The 23,937-nt window shown below is 40.7% G+C and overlaps 1 protein-coding gene across 4 annotated transcripts in view; it reads right to left on the bottom strand.

The window, feature by feature from the left end:
* The window catches only part of sorcs2 (sortilin-related VPS10 domain containing receptor 2), a 668,617-nt gene that overhangs the window by 81,947 nt on the left and 562,733 nt on the right, over positions 1 to 23,937 (bottom strand). For all 4 annotated transcript variants that reach the window (XM_072576855.1, XM_072576671.1, XM_072576763.1 and 1 more), the window contains 3 exons: positions 16,489 to 16,565; positions 12,610 to 12,701; positions 4,587 to 4,694 (listed from right to left, as the gene is read on the bottom strand). In XM_072576855.1, the coding sequence (XP_072432956.1) occupies positions 4,587 to 4,694; positions 12,610 to 12,701; positions 16,489 to 16,565 (277 nt within the window). The remainder of the gene's footprint in view (positions 1 to 4,586; positions 4,695 to 12,609; positions 12,702 to 16,488; positions 16,566 to 23,937) is intronic.

The following is a 23,937-nucleotide window of genomic DNA, read 5'->3' as shown; positions in this document are numbered from 1 at the left end:
GGATACTGCGCTGTATCCAGAGATTAGTGAGGTGGAAGGTGAGGACCTTGTTGCAATTGGAGGGGTGGAGTTCAAGGGCGAAGGTGCGGGAAGTGGAGGAGATACACTGGAGGGTATTGTTGATCATGTGGGAGGGGAAATTGCAGTCCTTGAAATAGGAGGCCATGTGGGATGTTCTGGAGTGGAATTGTTCCTCCTGGGAGCAGATGCGGCAGAGGTAGAGGAATTGGAAGTAAAGGTTAGCATTTTTACAGGACATGGAGTGGGAGGAGGCATAGTCCAGGTGGCTGTGGGAGTCGCTGGTTTGAAATAAATGTCCATTTTGAGTCAATCGTCAAAGCTGGAGATGGAGAGGTTGAGGAAGGGGAGTGAGGTGTCTGAGATGGTCCAGGTGAACTTAAGGTCAGGGTGGAAGGTGTTAGTGAAGTTGATGAACTGTTCAACCTCCTCATAGGAGCATGGGGTGGCGCCGATTCAGTCATCAATATAGCAGGTGAAAAGATGGGGGGGTGGTGCCAGTGTAACTGCAGAAGAAGGACTGTTCCACATAACTTACAAAGAGGCAGACATAGCTGGGGCCCACGCAGTGCCTAAGGCTATCCAGTTGGTCTCAAGAAAGGGGGGAGGTTTCAAAGGAGAAGTTGTTGGTAGCATGCTTGGATGCAGATGGGATAAACATTGCAAACGTTGGACAGGGGTGCTCAGTTTAATGGAAGGGAGACAATCATGCATTAGAGTATGCAAATATCGTGGGGAGCATTCAAGGTCACAACCACCCTGACTTTGAAAGTGAAACAGTGCAGTACTATAATGATCATGACTCAGCTGGAGGGCAAGGGCTCTGCAGATAATGTTGGGAGATGGTAAAGTTTGTGGAAACATGTGAAAGCTCAGAAACAAAAGTAGAAAATGTTAGAGAAATTCAGTAGATCTGGCAGCATCTGTGGAGGGAGAAACAGAGTTAATATTTTGAATCCAGTGTCCCTTCTTCAGAACAGAACACATGGGGGATGATGGCAGGTTCGCGGGAATGTGTGGAAGCTCAGTCCTAATAGGCTCAACATGGAAGGATGATGGAACATAGAGGCATGGTGACGCCCACTAGTTACCTCCCAAATGCACACAGATTGTAAACCTGTTCTGGAAATTGAAAAAGGTTGCAACCACAATCCAGAGTTAGTGGGGTAAGTGACTCTTTTCTCTGTGTCTGGTTGCAGTCTGTATTTGTGAGTGATGAGAGACCTTCCAAGGGGCAATCACATTCACCCAGCACTTACACAGGACATGATGAAGACATCAGTCATCAGAGTACTCTGTATGTGAAATCCACAGTATCCAACCACGGGGATACAATTCATCAGAATCTTACCATATCATAGATCATTGCAGATAAAAAATAGCCATCTCTATGAAGTAGAACAAATCACATTGACCTTAATAGTGTTACCTGCGCCACTATTCTCAAAGACAATCCAAGATCTTATAGACTATACAAAGGCACAGAACTGAAATCCTCTCACTTTGGCCATATGTTGTTGTATACAATGTTACCTTTCTCGGGTGATGTGGAGAGTTTGGGGGTGGATACTTTGGGGGTGGGCATGACACAGATTATACTGCATTTATTGGAAGAAGCTCCCAATATCAAGGTCCACGCTGAGGTATTCCACAGCTCTCCTTGATGAATCCTTCACGTCCTGCTGGATGGAGAAGTATGCTACAGTGTCAAAGGCCAAATGCTTTACAAGGACAGTTACTGGGAGATAAGGGCTACCCTTCACAACCAGCCTAATCTCTTGATTGAAGCAGAGTGTAGATACAATGCAAATTATTCTTCAACCAGAGCATGATGGAGACGAGAGGCCTTCTGGCATTGAGGCTCTGATGCTTGGAGTGGTCTGCAGCTCCTTGTGGTACAATCGAGACAGAGGCTGCTGTTTAATCGTGTTGCAACATGCTGCACTCTACACAACTGGAGTAGGCAAAGAAAGGATACGGTGGATACTGAAGAGTTGAAAGAACAGCAAGAAGAAGATAAAGATATTGACCAAGCGGACCATCACTTTCTGCATGACGGAATGCTGACACCTAGTTCCAACAGATGGGAGGTGGGTGCAGTGCGATGTTCCCTGTATTTTGTTTTCCACTCCGCAAAAGTCTGAGACCTTTGTGCAGCAATGGTGCCTGGAGCTGGAAGTCAGTGTGCCAGCATGCTGCTTAGCTTGCATGGAGCTTTCTAATCATGCAACTTAGAGGGAACATTGGTGTAGCAATCAGTCATAGATGTAAATTTTATGGTGCCTGAATGTCAATTCCCAGAAGCAAGTGCAGCTTTGTTTTGTTTGTTGTTTCCTCTCATTTACTGTTGCAGAATAAAAGTGAATGTTTTTAACCATTTGAAGGTTTTCGCAGTATCAGCTGGTGCCATATGAACAATGAGAAGACATTAGGCTATGCTGGGTGTTCAGGAAAGAGTGACACTCCCTTAGACAGCATTCTAAGATGGCATGACTCCAAGAACGAGAGTTTGGTTTTTAAATAGCAATACATTTATGAATGCACAGTTGTATTTGCCATCAAATGTTCAGCCATGCTACCTATGAGCCCTCAGAAGGGTTTGTTTTTCATTCTTCTCCACTCTGTGCACAGTGCAGGGCACTTCCTAGCTGACAGCACTGGACTTTGTGAATAGCTGTGCTTTAAAAGTGGGGTCTGCACCTGGAATCCTGGGAGATTCAAACTGTGGCAAGTATCTCTGCCTCTACCGAGAGGGAAGATATGAGCAGGGAGTCATGCAGGTCTCACGGATAAACCCTTCATGAAAAATCATCAAAGTTCATACTTGGTTGATGTCCAGTAAATTTCAGCCGGTAATCTCTACTCTGTCATTATTGCTGCCTCAAAATCTTGGAAATTCCTAACAACAGCTTAGTGGATGTATCTATGCCAGATGGACTCTAGGGGTTCAAGAAGGTGTCTTCTTAAGGGCCATGAGAGGTGGTCAATAAATGCTAGCCTTGCTGGTGATATTCACATCTCAAGAACAAATAACAAACAATCCTCCCCTATGAAATGAACCTGAAATTGCCTTTATACTGGTCAGTTCTTTGATCTCTGGGAGACCATGCTGGAGATTTTAAATTTAGAAGTTAATGACATTCATTTTACAGAGACCTAATTAACACTTAATACAAATATTAATTGCAGCGATGACTACCTGCCCATCGGCACTTGTAAATTCCTAATCACAGACAGCAGGTCACTTGCATGCACTCAGCTATGCTTGTTTTAATTTCAAACGTTGGGCACATTGAAGTGAGGTTATAGCAAGGATCCAAAAATCAACTGTCCACTAACCACAACTCTTTCAATTTAGAGTGTTAAAAATTCTCCTTATGACATGAATAAGCTTGAATATTGACGGGGAAGTAACTTTTATAACAATCTCACATCTGCCTTGACAGACTAACCATGTAGGAATGCTACCTCGTCTTGCAATGGGACAGCAAAAGTAATATTGAGGTCACAGCTCAAGAAGCCCAAGGAGTTTTCTGTGTTTTTGGTGATGGGTATTTGTCTCATGAACATTGCACATAATGGGTTATACTAGGGGTATATTAATAAAAATTTCTCGTGAGAATTTTGTCTCTTTCTTGACCCCATTTGCCTATAACATAAGGGAAGTGTCGTGAGTATAGGAAATCTATCAGGCATCTGTTTAAAACACAGAAGTTTTCTTTCTGAGCTGCCTATATTCCTTGAATACCTTATGGAATTCCATGCTTCACCATTTCATGGATTTTCACAGGACCAAAGAAAACAATATTTTACCAGCAGACTGAACAGAAAGCAGATTAAATTAGCTTTAGGAAATTGTCGCAACTACATGAAATTTTTATAAGTTTTATAATCGACCCAGGTTCGATTCCAGCCTTGGGCGATTGTCTGTGTGGAGTTTGCACATTCTCCTTGTGGCTGTGTGGGTTTTCTCTGGGTGCTCCGATTTCCTCCCACAATCCAAAAATGTGCAGGTTAGGTGACTTGGCCGTGCTAAATTGCCCATGGTAGTAGGTGCATTAGTCAGAGGTAAATATTGGGAATGGGTCTGGTGGGTTATTCTTTGGAGGGTTGGTGTGGACTTGTTGGGCTGAAGGGCCTGTTTCCATACTGTATGGAATCTAATCTGATCTAAACCATTGGAATGCATGTCTTTGTTTTTGAAAATGAAATCCGATTACAGCTTTCCAGCATTGAATTCAGTATAGAGTCTAAGGGTACCACATATATTGTGATGTTCAACACATCAACAACAACGAGTATTCCAGCTCAGCAATCATCTTCTATCAATGTACATTGTTGCAATCTATCATTGCTATTCTCCCCGTAATTGAATAAAATTGAGTTTGTCTCTCAAACATTATAAGCACAGACTATGGTGATAAATTACTTTCAAATTTCCAGCATATTGAATAATCAAAGAGCTAACTTCTCTTATACCAAAGAAGAGATTTGCAGATCACACTGCTAACATCCACATCAGCATTTGCTTGGGAAGAACGTGTGTATTATCTGTTGAGATTACTCACGTCATAACCAGTGTTTCATCTCCTGGTTCACTAAGTAGCCCATCTACAAAGACAGAAGTGCTTGTGAAATTATGCGTTGTCCAAGTATATCCTTCATCAACACTGAATCTAGGTGAAAAATCAACAAAAAGCACTTCATCAATTCAACTCATACATAGGTAATAATATTACCAACTGCAATGCATCACATGATCTCATAATATTTTCCAATATGCAAATTACAATTAAAAACTTATTCTTGCAAGTGAAAAGAAAAGCTTCAATATTGTTGACTTTGGAAAATATATTCAGTACATGTTTAAGCTACTGTTTGGCCTGCTTTAAAATTAAACAATATTATTTGCAAACATCTAGCTATTCTAGTTCAGTGTCCCATTCACAAGAACAACGTTTCCATTATAATTTAGCAAACATAACTCATTCTCTGGTCACAATCACCAAATTTCATTTCCTGTGGATTCTCGTTGCCATGCTGTTGCTCCAATACCAATTATTATTTTTCATTGGTGTGATAAACTGCTCATTCTCTTTCACTTCAATTCAAATTTACTTGATGAGTATTTAGCATCATCAAAGCCTTTGGGGCTCAACAGAATTGATAGTAGATAATATATATGCATGTGGCTATATGAATATTTATGTCTAAATAGGAATAGGAAGATTGAGAATAGATAAAAAAGCTATAATGATCCATTGAGCTAGATATTGAATTCCCACTCCAATGTCTCATTGCAATGGTCTGGGCAATTTGCTGGCCAAGACAGCCAGATTCCACCAGAGTTTGCAGACTCAGTCTGTGGTCAGGTTATTTCGTTAAATGAAGCATGTGCCTGTGTCATATTAGAACATCACGTGCATCTAGGATTATTGGGCCAAGACCTTGCGAAGAATAGTGTTAGAATATTACTCCCAATATAATGTGAGTTCTAAACAGTATTAAAGAATCCCTGAATGTAGGAAATATCACATGCCATAATACCATATTGTCATGAAGTTGTAGGCGTGTACTGTACCTTTAAGAGAGAGAGAGAGGAAGCTAGCAAGGACTGATTGAAAGCAAAGGGTGCATTGCACAATTTAAAAATTAAACATTTGGTTGAAACAAATAGCGGGAGTTACGTTGCCAAGGAACAAAAACAAATTCAAATTCGGCCAGTTTAAGTTATGCCCCAGATACCAAAATCCAATCAAATTTGAATTTTACTGTTTAGGATGATATAAAACCAATGAAATGATTCAACATTGTGGGGTATAAAACCAGATATTTGAACAGTTTGGGGGAGAACTACAAAGAGCACCAATAAGTACGGACTGCTAGCTGAATAGCTCTCTGAAAGGTACCTGTCCATAAGAAAAGTTGTGCAATAGAAGACTGAAGAAGAGACGACCCAGGAAAATACAGAGGAAAATATACAAAGGAGAATCAACAAAGCTGGCTTGTTTTGATATGTGATTTTTTTTTTGGTAAATCTTAATTGGAGGTTTTTATAAGACCAGTATTGTAGAGTGGGGAGTAAAAGATAGGTTTAAGAGAAAGGAGTTGCAAATAGTTGTTGTTTTAACGTTCTCTTTTGGACTTAAAGAATAAAATTGTTATTTTTTACTTTAAATAGTGACCTCTGAGATAGTTCTTTGCCTCTCGAAATGTAACAGATTATGGCGCAAGGTGAGCTTCTCTCTGTGTCGGGTTTAACTTAGCAGAGGGGTTTACCCAGTGTCATAATAATACATTCCCTCATTTAAGTACTGTCTTCAATCAGCTTATACAACTAAGGTTCACCACCTACATTGATACCATCTACTTTCACATTCACAGTCCTAAAGTATTTTTAATTTCCCTCTAAGTTTCAGGGTTTGCTCTCTTATTCTCTCCCTTTATTTTCCAATCCTCCAGGCCCTTGAATTTCATGATTTCTACAATCTCTTCCAGCTCCACTTGTTCCTTGAATCCCCTATTAAGTACCCCATCATTGACAGCTTTACCTTGAGCTGCTTAGGCCCTCCATAAACATCTTCACCTGTCTATCTCTCTTTCTTCCTTTATGAGCTTATCTAGAACCATTCTCATTGGCCAAGATCTGGGTCATCTGCTCGACTTATGTCACTTGATTCCAAACATTGTTTTATAATGCTTCAATGTAGCACCTTGCCTTATTATATTCAAAGGACTGTACAAATATCAGTTTTTGGGCTAAATGTTCCCATCTGCAGTTGAAGTGTGAAGGAAAGAGAGTTTCATGGTGGTGGTTCACTGTAGTTCCAGACAAAGTTTCCCAAGCCATCTTCCACTTTTCACCTCATTAATTATATGAACGAGGTGCTGAAGATGTCTCTTGGAGAATTAGGGGCAAGTGAATTAAGGGACTTTCTAGTTTACATGCCTCTGGCACTGTATTTAAAGCAGGGCTGCACATTACCTCAGACACAGGAGTCCAGGAACAATCCATCACACTGGCACTTCACAGACAAAAGTCAAGCTAGCTCCATGCTCCCAGGCCAGGGATTGGAAGGTGTTGGTGGACAGGTTGAAGGTGAAGGAGTAGATGGGGCAGTCCTTTCTCTTGCTGCCTGTCAAAGCAAGCTCCAATAGCAGACCCAACCAACTCAATCAGAAATTGCAGCACAAGTTCATGTTGTATCCCATGTCAAAAGGAATACCAAGCAATGCCTCAACGAAGTCAATGACCTTCTGTACCCATCAAGGGCAAGTGTCACCATCTTCTCTTTCTCTGCTACCTCACACTCAAAGCCCGCACTCACTCTAACTCTGCTAACTAAGCATCGCACTAAGGCTAATGGAGAACAAATCTCAGAATGCATTTAATACCTATTAATGCTGCATTCTTGTAATACCTCTATCAAACAGAGTCCATGTGCCAACCGATCAACACTATCCTTGTATGCAATGTAAATGTTGTTTTCCCCTTGACTAGATATTCTTGCATATTAGGTAAAAACAAGGACTGCAGATGCTGGAAACCAGAGTCTAGATTAGAGTGGTGCTGGAAAAGCACAGCAGGTCAGGCAGCATCCGAGGAGCAGGAAAATCGACTGATGAAAGGCTATTGCCCGAAACGTCGATTTTCCTGCTCCTTGGATGCTGCCTGACCTGCTGTGCTTTTCCAGCAACACTCTAATCTAGATTCTTGCATATTATCCTGATGACGGCAAGATGAGTCTTTTTTCAGCAATACTCAAGTTGTAGAGTACCAAAATAACTATTTTTGCCTATCCTTTCTACATGTTATATGTCCTTTAATATATAGGTCCCATGCTTGGTCACCCTACAGCTAAGTCTCCATAATGGCAAATGAACCTTACTACTTTTAATGCAATCAATTCACTTTTTTCTGCAGATGCCACATGGATTTAGGTAGAATGATTTTAATTGTGCTTTTTAAACACTAATCTCTACTTTGGTTGAATGAAGGCTTGTTTCTGCCACTTTTCATTTTCATTTACATTTATTATACTTCCTAAAAATAGCTTTATTTTATTCAATGTCAGCTAAACTTCCCATCCCCTTGATAAGCTGGATTCAGTCATTCCCAAAAGCACTAGAAGATCTTGGGCAGTGTGGTGGCTCATCGGTTAGCACTACTGCCTCACAGCACTAGGGACCTGGGTTCATTTCCACCCTTGGGTAACTGTATGCGTGGAGTCTGCACTTTCTCCATGTCTGCGTGGGTTTCCTAGAGATGCTCCAATTTCCTCCCACAGTCTAAAGATGTGCAGGTTAGGTGGATTGGCCAAGCTAAATTGCCCTTATTGTCCAGGATTGTGCAGGTTCGAGGACTCGGCCATGGGAAATGCAGGTTACAGGGATAGGATAGGTCAGAGGGTCAATGTGGACTTGATGAGCCAAATGGCCTACTTCCACATTGTAGGGATTCTATGATCTCCAAGCGAGCATGTGAGTCACAGTCCTACTATGGTGCAACCCTTCTTTCCAATACAGATCTCTGATTTGACTTGATTTATTATTGTCACATGTACTGAGATATAGTGAAAAGTCTTGTTTTGTGTGCTATCCAGACAAATCATACCTTGCATAAGTACATCAGGATAATAGAATGTAGAATACAGTGCTACAGCTATAGAAAAGGTGCAGAGAAAGATCAACTCTAATATGACAGGTCCATTCATCATCTGGTAACAATGGGGAAGAAGCTGTTCTTGAAGCTGTTGGTATATGTTTTCAAACTTTTCTATCTTCTGCCCGATGGAAGAGGATGGAAAAGAATATAACTGGGGGGGGGGGAAGCTTTGATTATGTCAGCTGCTTTCCTGAAGCAGCAGGAAGTGTAGACAGATGGAACGCTGGTTTTCATGATGGACTGGGTTGCGTTCATGGCTCTCTGTAGTTTCTTGTGTTCTTGAGCAGAGCAGTTGCCACACCATGTTGTGATGCATCCAGGTAGGATCTTTCTCCGGTGCATCTACAGAAATTGGTTAAGTGTCATTCTGAACATGCCAAATTTCCTTCGCCTTCTGAGGAAATAGAGGCATTAGTATGCTTTCTTGACTGCGGATGGACCAGGATAGATCGTTGGTGATATTTACACCGAGAAGCTGTTGACCACCTCCACCTCAGCACCATTGACACAGATGGGGCGCATCCTCCACTCCGTTTCCTGAGGTGAATGACCAGCATCTTCCGTTTGCTGACACTGAGGGAGAGACTGTTGTCTTTACACCATGCCACTAAACTCTCTTTCCTGTATTCTGTCTCATTGTGGTTGACATCTGATCCACGACGGTCATCAGCCAATTTGTAAATGGAGTTAGAATTGAATTTGGCCACACAGTCATGACTGCGTGAGGAGTGTAGTAAGGGACTGAGTACACAGCCTTACGGAGCACCAGTACTGAGGATTATTGTTTCACTTACATTAAGCTTCTGAGCTTAGGTTAATGTAAATTTGAAACAATAATCCTCAGTACTGGTGGAGGCGCTGTTATTGCCTATGCTTATTGATTGCAGTCTGTGGGTCAGGAAGTTGAGGATTCAGTTGCAGAAGAGGGAGCAGAGTCCTAGGTCTTGGAGTTTGGAGATGAGTTTGATTGGAATTATGGTGGATTAGCCATGGGAAGGTGGAGCTGAAGCCAATAAATAGGAGTCTGATATTAATGTCCTTGTTCCAGATATCCCTATCCCTGAGTGTAGGGTCAGTGATATCACATCTGTGACAGACCTATTGCAACAGTAGGCAAATTGTATTGGATCTAGTCAATGTAGGAGGCTGGAGTTGATGTGTGCCATTGCTAACTTCTTGAAGCACGTCATGATGATGGATGTGAGAACCACTGGATGGTAGTCATTAGGCACGTGGCCTGATTTTTATTTGGCACTGAGAAGGTACTGGTCTTCTTGAAGTCGGTGGGAACTTGCATTGGAGTAAAGAGAGGTTAAAGATGTCTGCAAATACTCCCACCAGCTGGTTTGTGCAGGATTTGAGTGTACGGCCAATGACTCAATTTGGACCAGTTGCTTTCCGTGGGTTCACTCTCAAGAAGGCCGATTGGATGGTGACTGAGTGTACAGGTGGACCTGAGGCTGTCACACAGGTAGCATCATTTCACAGACCTTCTATTCAAAACAAGCTTAGAGTATATTGAATCCCTGGGAGAGGTGGACATTGTCGTCAGTGATTCTACTTAAATTCACTTTGTAGCCCATTATATTTTGTAAGCCTTGCTACAGTCAATGTGTGTGCATTTAGTTAATCTTGGACTTTAATTTCGTCTGGTAATGTCTCTTGACACTGCTGATGGCTTTGTGAAGACCGCACCTAGGTTGTCTGTATCGGTTAAGGTCACCTGACTTGAATGCCTCAGACCTGGACATCAGGAGCGAGTGGTTCATCAATGGTTTCTAGCTGGGGAGCATTTGGATTAACTTCTTTGACATGCAGTCCTCTACACACTTATTGATGAAATTGGTAATGGTAGCGGCATATTCATTTAGATAGGCATCTGAGTTCTTGAATATGGACCAGTCCATCAACTCCATGCAGTCACATAGGAGCTCATCTGTTACCTCAGACCAGCAATGTATGAGTTTCTGTACCAGATCCTCACGCTTCAGTTACTGATTGTAAGCTGGAAGATGGAGCACAGCGTTATGGTGTGATTTACCAAAATGCGGACGGGGGAATGGAGCAGTAGGTACCTTTGATGGTTGTGTAGCAACAGTCAACAGTATGTGGGCCTCTGGTGGAACAGGAGATGTTTGATGGTATTTTGATAGCACACTCTTGAGGTTAGCCTGGTTGAAGTCACTGGCTATGATGAAAAAGCTCTCGGGGTATTCCGTCTCAAGGCTATTTGTAGCATTGTATATTTCATCAAAAGCGCTCTTCTCTTTGACATGGGATGGGACGTAAACCGATGTCAGGATAGAGGTGGTGAACTCCTTTGGCAAGTAATAGGGTCAGCACTTCAACATTAGATATTCTAGGTCCGGGAGCAGGGTTGTCACATCCGAGCACTAAGAGGTGTTGATCAAGAGGCAGACTCCTCTGTCCTTTGCCTTGCCCGAGGAAGCAGAAATTTAAAGCCTTTCCTCCTGCATTATATTTCTAGCCATGTGTTAATTCTCACAATCTTCCCACTTTGATACACATTAGCACAATTTGACTCTATTGTTTAAACCTGGTGGTCTGGAACTAGTTGCAACAGGTCTCTGTTACTATCCTCTGTGTTGTCCATCTGTTTCCTTACAGGTTTGCTCTCTCTCTTTCTCCCTGTCCCAGAGAACTGTAGGCTCTAAGCCCCAATCTCTGCTTCTCCTCTCTGTAGCTGGCACATTTCCCTGCAGATCCACACACTCTCCCAGGTAAGTGTGGTACCAGACCCTGCTCTCCAAATAAATCCCCTCTCTCTGTCACTGACACATTTCCTGGCCGATCTGCTGACTGCTCTCCTAGCTAAGAGAGATTTTGAGCTTCTAATCCACTAAAGCCCATACAGCTCTTTGAACTTAACCCTTAGCCACTTGATTACCATTCATCAATTAGTTATGCATTATTCAAATTTTCAGTCTTATATATTCATCGATGTTAAAATTCACTTGCAATTATTCACCCATTGTAGGTTCCCAAGCAACCTGTTCAAGTGTAAAAGCCCCTCAATTTTAGCATCTGTGAAGTTTATGACTTGCATTAAGCTTAAGTTAATGTAAACTTTAAACAATAAAGGTCATAACACTGGGCACTCTGCTCAACATATCTCTCCTAACCAGAATTCTCTAGAAAATAATTGCAGGTTCTTATCCCTCAGCCAGTCAACACCTTATGTGGGCCCATTTTAGCTGAAATCCCCACTACTTTAAATTTTGTGTGAACTATTGTCAAAATACTCTCTAGGAAGCAACGAACACCCAGTGTTGATATGAGCAGCTGCTGAACTATTTCCTACCTTTATGAAATAAACATAGAACATAGAAGAATACAGCGCAGTACAGGCCCTTCGGCCCTCGATGTTGCGCCGATCAAAGCGCACCTAACCTACACTAACCCACTATCCTCCATATACCTATCCAATGCCTGCTTAAATACCCATAAAGAGGGAGAGTCCACTACTGCTACTGGCAGGGCATTCCATGAACTTACGACTCGCTGAGTGAAGAACCTACCCCTAACATCAGTCCTATATCTACCCCCCCTTAATTTAAAGCTATGCCCCCTTGTAATAGCTGACTCCATACGTGGAAAAAGGTTCTCACTGTCAACCCTATCTAACCTCCTAATCATCTTGTACACCTCTATCAAATCACCCCTAAACCTTCTTTTCTCCAATGAAAACAACCCCAAGTGCCTCAGCCTTTCCTCATAGGATCTTCCTACAATATTAACTAAAATGGCCTAAGCATTTGTTGAATGTGATTTTAGTCTGTTTGTGAATTAGGCCTCCTCTTAAATCACGTACAATTCCAAAACAAAATTGTAAACAAACAAAACTGAAAGCATGTTAAGTTATTGATATTTAAATCATGACTGGACTCAAATCTACAACTTCTTACTTTAATATCTTCAGAGGAATTGAGGTATCCTTGATAGCTACAATAACACCACCATGATCAAGGTAAAGGATATGATGTTCTTCCTCAAATACCTGAAGGAAATAACAAGAAAATGTCAGGACATTGGGATGCTTCTTGAGCCTCACACAATTTAAACTAAAAACAGAGAAAACTGGTGAAACTCAGCAGGTCTGGCCATATCTGAGGAGAGAGAAACAGAGTTAACACTTCAAGTCCCATGACTCTTTTTCAAAATAGTTAGGACATAGGACAGTATAACACAGGATGAGGCCCTTCAGCCCACCATACCTGCACCTACCATGATGCCTCTCTAAACTAATGCCATCCAGTTACACATGATTCACGTCCCTCTATTTTCTGTTTGATTATGTGTCTGTCTAATTGCCTCTCCGGCGTTGCTATTGTATCTGTGTCTACTACCTATCCAGGCAGTGCATGCCAGGCACCTGCCATCTGTATGTAAAAGAATTCCCTTGTACACCGCCTTTAAACTTTCCTCCCTAACCTGAAATCTACGACCTGTACTATTTTACAGTTCTACGCTGGGAAAAAGGCTGGCTGCGACCTTATTCATGCTTCTCATAATTTTGTATACTTTTCTCAGGTCGCCCTCAGCATCTGACACTCCAGCAAGATCCATCCAAGTTTGTCCAATCTCTCCATATAGCTCATATACTCCAATCCAAGCAACAGGTTGGTAACCCTCTTTTGGACTTTCTCTAAAGCCTTCACATCCTTCCTATAGTGTGTCACCCAAACTGCACACAATGCTTTAAACGTGGCCTAACTAAAGATTTGTGTAGTTGTAACACGACTTATCAACTTTTATACTAAATGTCCCGACTGAAAGCAAGCATGCTCTTTGCCTTCTTTATCACATTATCCACTTGCATTGCCATTTCAGGGAGGTATGGACTTGTACCCCAAGATCCCTCTGTATATCAATGTTCCTAAGGGTAGTATACATTCCTTTTTCATATGGCCTTCCAAAATGCATCACACCAAACATGTCCAGATCAAAATATATTTGCCATTTCTTTGCCCAACTTTCCAACTTACCTGTATCTTGCTGTATCTTTGACAACCTTCCTCACAATCCACAACTCCCCCAGGTTCCATGTTATTTGCAAATTTACTAATCAGACCATTTATATTTTCATGTAAATCATTTATACATATTATAAATAAGACAGGGCCCAGCACTCATTCTTGCAGAACACCACTGGTCACACACCTCCGGTCAGAAAAAAACACCCCTCCAACTGTCTTCTATGATAAAGCCATTTTTGTATCCAACTTACCAACCCACTTTAGATCAAATGTGGTTTAATCGTCTGGACCAGCCTACCATGAGGGACCTAGTCAAAAGCTTTAGTAAAGTTCATGCTCCCCCAGTGAAATTTCAACTACCTGGCCAGCTCATTCTCCAGTACAAGTTCTAGTGGGGTGCCTTCCTTAGTTTGTTATCAACATATTGTTAAGAAACTCTCCTGGATGTACCTAACAAAATCTGCACCTTCTAAGCCCCTGGCAATCAGGGACTCCCAGTCACTCTTGGGAAAGTTAAAATCACCCACTACAATAACCCAATCCTTCCATGATTTGCTTACATATGTGTTCTTCTATTTTGCACTGGCTATTGGGAGGCCTATGGTATAATCCCATCACAGTGATTGCACTAGTCTTATTCTGAGCCCTCCAACGTGTCCTCTCCTAGTGTAGCTGTGACATTCTCCTTAATCAGCAACTCCTCCACCCTTTTATCTTCCTATTTCTGGCCTCACTAGCATATGGCACAGGGAGTAATTGCGAGATTACAGTTTTTCAAATTTCTGCTTAACTCTCTAAATTCCTTGTGGAGAACCTTATCTCCCTTCCTGCCTATGTCGTTGGCACTGATATGGACCACACCTCTGGCAGCTCAACATCTCCTTTCAGAATATCCTGTTCTGAAACATCTTCCTTTTTTATTTTAGCTATCTAGCATCTGCAATATTTTACTTTTACTGACATAACTTAAATTCCTACCTGAGAAACAGCTGGTGTTAGTAAAATTGGCATTAAATCCATGTGATAAAAATTAACTGCAGGCTTGATATACTTCAAAACAAAATAAATTATCTTTCAAACAGATCTGTCGATGCAGCTAGCACCTAGGGTGAAATGGGAATGGAATTTCTGATCCTTTAAAACTGTTTGATTACTATGGGCTTTTATTTGGCCAACTTGTATCATGTTTCCTTCCCCAACAGTATCACCAAACATATGACTTGCTTTGTTAATGTAATTTTTCAACCACCCACCACAAAGTTCCTGAAAGTGATCCAATTTGATTCATCCTTCAAATTCTCTCTTCCCTTGCTGTGGTGAAATATTTTGTTTGGAACAGATGGCCTAGCAGAGGTGATGAGTTCACTGCTTGGGGAATTGCAATAATGCAACTACTCTGTGGCATAGGTCATTAGTTTCCCTAATGTGACATAGCCAAACCTTTATAAATTAAGAGCTAATTATGAGTTGAAAGGAAAAGCAAACTTTAAAGCTGACTGAACATAATGAGGTGTCCATCGGAGACCGAGACATTTACTTTTGTTTATTTCCTGACTGCAATGGAACTACTTTTATTATTGAGAACTGAATATTATTTATCACACAATCTTAAAATCATTTCCAAGAAAATGCATTAGAAAGGACCTTACTATTGTTATATATAATTGTCATTGTGAAGGCAAAGCATGAGTTAAATTAACATTTTGAGCAAAAGGGATTTTTGTCCACTCTCTGTTAATAGCAGCCATTTTATGAATGGTCAATAATAACTCTGAAATAAAGCAGAAAATTCTCAGTAGGTCTGGCAGCATCTATGGACAGAAAAGCAGTTAATACTTCAGGTCTATTATTCAGAAATATGATAAGAATAGTCACCTTGATTTAATTTATCTTCTAAAGTCTCTAAAATAGGTTTAAAAGTCCACATTTTGTCTAATCATACAAGGCTGTTCAAAATTCTTTTGTCTCTGTTCTTGCCAACAAACCTACAAACACAAACATTTGTCGTTTTATCTGATCTCCGCATTGGGAAATGAAATTTTAGAAAACTTCTATCCCATGAACCTCTCCAAATTGAGATATACAGAAAGGAAAATGCCTGCTTCTATGAAACAATCAAAAAGGAATTTTAAAATGGTTGGAATTTTTCTCCCAAAATAAGAATGACTTCAAAGCTTCATGGCTACCAACCACGAGAGACAGGTGGCAAGCTAAGATCACACAGGATATGCTTTTCAAGGTGTGGTACAAACTCTCTCTCTATCCACAGAATTTCTCTCTTTTTCCCTGCATTGAGCGTAGTAGCTGTCGGATGTATTATCAAATTGAAAACAGAGAGGAATTCATATGCTATGTGATACTGGGGTATTCATGACCAAACAACCAATCACCCTTCAAATTAGCTCCCAAAGGCAATCTTTAAAAAAAACAGCAATTGCTCCCATATGCTAATTAGCCTCATTTTATTTTTCATATGCATATGGTTGGCTGTAGCTAATGCCTAGCTGGTAGCCTCCTGAACCAGATATACGAGTGCTAGCTTTTTAAAAGAAATATTTCCAGAGATGGATAAAAGATTTATGACAAACATACACTGAATGATAAACAACGATGCAAGAACATTAAATACATTGGGAAATTTGGATTTATACATTTCATTGGAATTGCAATTTGGTTTAAATGAAGCACTCTTTACAGAGTGAGAATCGACAAAGGGGACAGAATGAGAGTTGCACAACACTTGATACAAAGTAGTCAGTGCATCAACAAATAAGCCACAGCATAAAGTGTTGGGTTCAGTTTACTTGCCTGCCTCCATGTATTGCCACAGTCAGAGGTTACGTACATATCTTCCTTGTACTCAACCAGCTGGGCTCCTAAATTTCCTAAGAGACAAGAAGTCATTCTTTTACATTATGCAAAGACAACAACATTTTCAGCACATGTGTATATACTGCTTACTACAAACTTGAAAATGCATTGAGGTATTATTTTCATACTTTCCCACCAGCATGAGCACCATATTTTTTAATGAAATCATTTTTAAAGAACACTCACACTTCATTCATCTTCTCAGCAATGAAAATATGAAGTGTTTTGATTTTGAGAACGACTGCTAATCAAAATTGGTTGGATTACCTACCTATTCAACCAGTGTATAAATCCACTAACAATGATGGAATCAAAATACAGGCTGAATTTAACAGTGGTGGTGGTAACCCTGACAGTATGCCAGAGAACCAGGAGGAAAATCCTACCCTTTCCACTGTCACTTCAGGGAGTTCTGATGCAATTCAAAGACCATCAGGCAATTCTCTGTGTGCTGTTTGCTCATGTCTGGCAGATAATTTCAAATTAATCTGTTCAGAGATGTTATTATGCATATCTGGAGCAGATGGGACTTGCACCCAGGTTCCCTGACTCAGAGGTAGGAATGCTACCATTGCTGCATGACAGCCTAATGATTGTAGTATACAGCTAAATGTGCTGTTGACTGACTGTATACTGAGCAAGGAGCCCTAGCCTGAACTAACAGGGAAGTAAATATTATTTTTCAAGAACTCCTCTAGAGATTTTCTTGAGGACTACCTTTTGACTTTCAGTTTTTGGTATTCAGGGCTACCCTTTTCACTCTCACTCACTCATTTATTAGGTGGTGCAGTCCATAGTGACATTACCTACTGCATTTGTGTTGATTTATAGCCATAGAAGCAGAATAAGAATTCATCAGTATCCTCAATAATCATTGACTCTCCATTAAGCTTAAAACCACAACACAAAGAAAGCAATGACATCCTAGGCACTACAGTATTTATATTGGCACAGGATCACTGGCTCAAATTAACAAAAACTTTTTTTCAGAAAGTTGACATACATCTACACATCACCCTTAGCACATATTGGTGAGGTCACAGGTAATGTATTTTTACTGTATATTCACAAAGCTAGAATACTTTAATCATCCATTTGTACTGCATCTCAAAAGTCAATTCCAGGTTTAAATTTAAAATGGACAGAGTGTTCATTACAACAACACCTATTACATTTTCTTCATACAAAACTCCTGAATATATATGGCTGTCAGCTAGAGATTCATATTCAAGTACTTCATTACTTCAGTGCTTTCAAAAGCTTCCTTGTCCCCAATTGATTGTTCATTCATTGACAAATTTAAAACTGTTCTGTCTTTGTTGCAATTTCTTTTCTCCCACCTCATGCAGCTATCCCGGTCATCCCCTGGCTTGCAGTCTCCTTCTCGTTCCCATCCCAAGGCAGCTATCCTGTTGCACACTCTCACTTGCCTCCAATAAATCTTCTTGCTGTTCTCTCAACCCCCAAACCCCTTGCAACCTCCCAGTCTATTCCACCTACTCTTTGCAACCTCCATGTCCACCCCGACTTGCACTGACTTTCCATTTCCATTCTTCTCACCCTGCTGGAAATTTCATCTCCCACACCCACTCTGCAGCCTACCTGACTCCCCTCATCTTCATTGCAGCTGCACTCTTTACCTCATCAACCTGAAGCTGAAAAACAGCTAACTTACCATTAAAAAAAATCAACTCCAGGTTCTCTCTCTTGTTCTCAGTAAACAAAAAAGCAGCTCTCACACTTAGGCTCTGCTTAACTGCCTTGGACCCTGCTTTCAGACCTCCCAACTAATCCCCTCCCGAGCTTCGGTCCTGGGCTCTCATGCTATTCCTGGATCCTGACTCTAGGCAGGCACATGCCTGGCTACTCCCTCACTGCCAACACTTATTTACCTACCTGTCTGCTACTCCTCCAATCAGTGATTACTTCTCTCTCTCTAGTGAACGTATCGGCAGTTCAAGAAGGCAGCTTACCACCACCTTCTCCAGTGTAATTAGGGATGGGAATAAAAACTGGCCCAGCCAGCAACACACACATCCCATGAATTGGCTGGAGGCAGAGACCATAATCATAGCACAGGAGAGAAGCAGAATTGGAGGAGCAACTCCTGACCACATCCTTTCTGCGGGTGGGGGACACTTTGCTCTGATCAATTTACCCATGCATGAATTTCCCAGGGCATTATGGGGCACTCAGGGCAAATGTACCCACTGTACCCATGAATTTTCAGTGCTGTAGCCTGCCCATCGATAAACACAAAGTACATTAAAAATGTAGCAGCTGGGGGAACTGTCTCTAGTGTCACAATAGTTATAGAGTAAGGTTTTCTAGGTTCTTTTATTATTATTTCATGGGACAAGGGCTTTGCTGGCTGGACCACCATTAATTGCTCATGCTTAGTTATCCTTGAGAAGGTGGTGATAAGCCACCTTCTTGAACTGCTGCAGTACTTGAGGAGTAGAGACTCTTACAACGCTATGTTGTAGTGTGGAGACCTTAGTCCAGAAGATGGAAAGAAGGAGTCTCACTGGGCACAAACTGTGAAGGGGAAGTTAGCAATTAATCAGTGAAACCAAGGCAGGGACAGTGAATCAGAAGATCTTGACAGTGCCAGGACAAGTCAAAACCTCGCTTGTGTTGTCAAGGCTATCTCTAACCCAACACACGACCATTCTCACATGCACCAAATGTTCAGCACTCCCCCAACAGGAATCAGGATGCATGCTAACATTCAGATCATCCAACATGATAAAACAAAGAACGGCAGGCGCTGGGAATCTGAAACTGACAAAAAAAACTAAAATTAACTGGAGACACTCAGCAGGATTGGCAGTATTTGTTGAGAGAAAACAGAGTTAATGTTTTGAATAGAGCAACAATGTCAAGGTCAATAATATACAGAAGAGATCAGGACAAAACCATTATATGTTTTTCCCAAATCTGAACAATAACCATTTATCACTATTCTCTGCTTTCTGTCCCTTAGCCAATTTTGTATTCATGCTACCACTTTTCCTTCTATGGGAAATCTGCTAACAGGTCTATTGTTTAACAGTTCTACAAAAACCTTGTACTCATCGTTATGATCTTAGCTGATGGTAATAATGAAATCAGAGCGAAGTCTGGCTTGAGAGATCTTATGTTTATTTATTTTTGTTCCCTCTGGAAGTCAGTCACTGAATGTATTCACTGCCAATGTACCTTTAACAAAATAATATAAATGTATATTACAAAATAAAAGTGCCAATTATATTTCACTGTACAGAAACAATTGGAACAATCTCATTATGAGCACCAAGAAGAAAGGCTGATGCCTCCTCCCCAGCAAAAACCCCATAGACACTCAATCCTCAGTAAGAATCAGCCCTGTTTCCACATTAAAGCTGCTTACTCAGATGGCACAACTGTAGTCGGTTTCCTTTTGACAAAGCATTGTGTATTCAATAAGTACCATTTTCTTTGTAACATAGGAACAGGAGTAGGCTAATCAGCCCACTGAGCCTGCCCCACCATTCGATGATCATGCCAGATTGAAAACTTTAATGTCTTCCACCACCCCATCACTCATTCATGCCATTGGTCATCAAAAATCTAACAATATCTATATTAAACAAGACTGGGCTTGTATAGTTCTCTGTGGTAGAGAATGTTAAGGTTTCACAACCATCTGAGTTTAAAAAAATTCTTCTCATCACACACCCAAGTGACATACCTTTATTTTTAAACAGTGCACCTCTGGTTCTAGACTCTGCAGACAGAGAAAATATCTTACTTGCATCAACCTTATCTATCCCCTAAGTATTTTCTATGTTTAAGTGAGATCACCTCTCATTCTTCGATACTCTGGAGAATACAGGCCCACTTTACTCAATTTTTCTTCATAGGAACATTTTTTTTGTTAATATCTCTCCCTGAGGCTCTTAAACGTGCTGTTAACTCAGCTCAGAACTGTTATGTAAATTGAGTTCTTCAAACTTGTCTCCAACAGTGTTGTACAGTGTTACCCTCTTTGACACCTTCAACCTTTTGGAGCTTTCTTTCTATTATCTGTAACCTCAAAACTTAATCCTGGCAATCTGCAGGCTGCTAATAGCAATACCTTTACTATTGACGACCTCTTATTTCTGAAGTAATCCATTTCAGACTTCTCTCTCTCTCTTACTGGATGCGATAAAACATAATTCAACAAATTCCTGAGTAATTATTTCCTCATATGACTTCCCTCTCTCTCTCTCTCCATTACTAATGCGATAAAACATAATTCAACAAATTCCCGAGTAATTATTTTCTCATATGGTTTGTAGGGTAATTTAATCAAAATTATATGAATTCTTGTAAATGCTGTTTTGAATTCTCAGCTCAAAATTACTTTTTGACCTTTAAAGAATTAAGTCAGACTTTCACAGAACTGAAAACTAAAATTAACTTTCCTCCACTTTAGAATCCAAGTTCACGAATAACAACAACATATATATGAATCTTCATCACAACTACACTACTCTTAACAAACCTTTCATTACTTCAAGAATCTCACTCAAGCCAGTTAAACACAATTTACCTTTAATGATTGGATGTTGATTTTCATAATTTTACAGTTGCCAATGACTTTTGTTCCCAATTATTGTCCCTAGGTGTTTTTCCACCAACATTAGGCTGACTTGCCAATGGTTGTTGGGTACACTCCCTCCCTCTCTTTTTGAATAGGTGCACAACATTGCAGGTTCAGTGTCCTCTGGTAGCATCTCCACATTCAAGTAAGATTGGAACACGCTCAATAGATTCTCTGAAATTCCTGCTCTTACTTCTTTCGAACACAAGTGTCCCACAACTGGATAATTTTTCTAATTTGAGGATTGCCAAACTTCCATCTATTGATATTTCCAATGTTGCTACCTCATCCTCCTTTACTTACACATTGGCAGTATCCTCTTTAGTGAATACTGCAAAATACTAATTTAATGTGTGTCTGACAGTCCATTGAAATGAGCTTTGTTTAAATTCACTCATGGGATGAGAGCATCAGCATTTATTTTCCATTTCTAGTTACATTCTTGAACTGTTGCAGTCCCTGTGCTGTAGGTAGACCTACAATGACATTATGGGGGGTGGGGGAAGGATTTCAGAATTTTGCCCCGACATATATTTCCACATCAGGATGATGAGGTAGAGGGGAATTTGAAGGTGGTGGTGTTCCCATTTATCTGCTGCTCTTGACATTCTAGATGGAAGTGTTTGTGGGTTTAGAAGGTGTGGTCTAAGGATCTTTGATGAATTCCTGAAGTGTATCTTGTAAATAGTACACACTGGTGTTGGAGGAGTGATTGCTTGTCAATGCGGTACCAATCAAGTGGGCTGCTTTGTCCTGGAGTCAAGCTTCTTGAGTGTTTTTGGAGCCACACCCATCGATGAGAGTGGTGATTATTCATCACATTTCTGTTTTGTGCTTTGTTTATGGTGGATAGGCAATGGGGAGTCAGGAGATATGTTACTCACTGCAGGATTACTAACCTTTGATTGGATGATGTTTGTTCTTCACAAGAACCTGTACATGGAGTATTTTATTGTGGAACAGGCGTAGCATTTTCAGTTACTACACAGTTAGGGTTGATTAGTAAACTCTTTCTGTCTGCCGTAGGTGTATTGGGAGTATTTACAGATTGATAATAATACTGTTTGGTAACATTATGGCACATCTTTCCTGGTCGTCAAGTCTTGAGCTCAGCAATGCTATTGCTGAACCACAAGACCTCCACTGAAGAGCTTAGCCATGTCTTCTGTCTTCACAAGAATGTCTCCTTTTTGGTCTTGAATCAGCCATTTCATTTCTTTATGATTTACCTATTCACAAAAGCCATTTTGAAATTGCGGTGGCTGGTTGCTGAATGCTATTGAGGGTTTCCTGGGATGGAGATGGTACCTTGCTTTCACTTCAAACTGCTGGAGCAACCAGCATGCCATGATGCCATGGTGGATGAATTGACCTGCCCCACCCACCCGGCATTGCACTATCTACAGAGATCAATTTCACAGAGTTAACACTTCCTTGTAATTGAATAGTGATCTCTTAAATCACACAGCTCTTCATTATACTTCTTATTTTCTGTTCAGATCTGTAAGAATTCTAGTTTTTGTTATTTGAATGAGCTGAGTGGCATGTACACCTAATTGCCTAGGGAGAGCCTTTGCACTTGTGATCATAATTCTGCAATTCAAATGCTTTCGCATGAAAACCGAAATCAAATATGGTAATTCATGCGGTTATTAGCTGTCTAATTTTACAATGGCATATAGAATTTCCAACAGGTTGGACTAAATTCATGGAGACCTAGAAAACAGCTGATTCAAAGATCACTCAATCATCAGTACCTCAGTCACTTCCACACTGATGCTCAGTTGTTATCACTTGCAATAATCACCACCAGTGAGAAAATATATGTGAGAAAGTAAATGTGTTTGTGACTGAGTGAATTAATTAGTACAGAGCACAGTGAGTTAGTATAGGGCACTGTGAGTCTGTATGCAATTGAGTGAGTTAGTATTTGGCAGAGTGAATTAGTGCATGACAGGGTGACTTAGTATGTGGCACAGTAAGTTGGTAAGTTACTGTGAGAGTTAAAATGTGGCAGAATGGGCTAGTATATGGCATAGTGAGTTAGTACGTGACTGAATGAGTTAGTACGTGGCTGATGGAGTTAATGTGTAACTGAGTGAGTTCATGTAGAGCAGAGTGAGTTAGTATGTGACTGGGTGAGTTAATTTTTGAATGAGTGAGTTTGTAAGCAGAGTGAGTTAGTATGGCACAGAGTGAGGATGTGACAGAGTAAGTGAGTATGTGACTAAGTTAGTATGCAGCAGAGTGAATTAGTATAGCGCAGAGTGAGTTAGTATATGACAATGAGTGAGTATGTGACTGAATGAGTTAGTTTGGCATGAGTGAATATGCAAGTGAGTGAGAGTGTGTAAGCACACATTCATAATATGTCCCCATACCCCTCTGTGCCCAACAAATCTGTAGGTAGTTTGTATACACAGTGTTAGCACTTGAACGCTCTGTGTGGCTGCTTCCTGCTTTGCGGCTTCTTCTGTGTCCTGAGTGGTCACTTGGATTGCAGTTACTTAATTGTCCCTCTTGATTGTTTTTAAAAATTCTTTCACAGGAAATGCTTGCCACTGGCTGCGCTTCTATTTATTAGACATTTTGAATTGTCCTTGAGATGACGATACTTCTTTGTTGAACCATTGTGGTCCATCTGGTATAGGTACAATCAAACCTATTAGGCAGGCTTCCCAGGATTTTGCTCGCATGACAGTGTATGAATGCTGATATTATTCTATGGCAAGCTGTTGTGTGGCTTGGAGGGGAAATGCATGTGGTGGTGTGCACCT

The sequence above is a fragment of the Chiloscyllium punctatum genome, chromosome 1 (genome assembly GCF_047496795.1).
Source record: "Chiloscyllium punctatum isolate Juve2018m chromosome 1, sChiPun1.3, whole genome shotgun sequence".
In the NCBI taxonomy this organism is placed as follows: Eukaryota; Metazoa; Chordata; class Chondrichthyes; order Orectolobiformes; family Hemiscylliidae; genus Chiloscyllium; species Chiloscyllium punctatum.
Note: the sequence above shows the minus strand (reverse complement) of the source record. Positions and strands in the feature narration are given on the sequence as shown.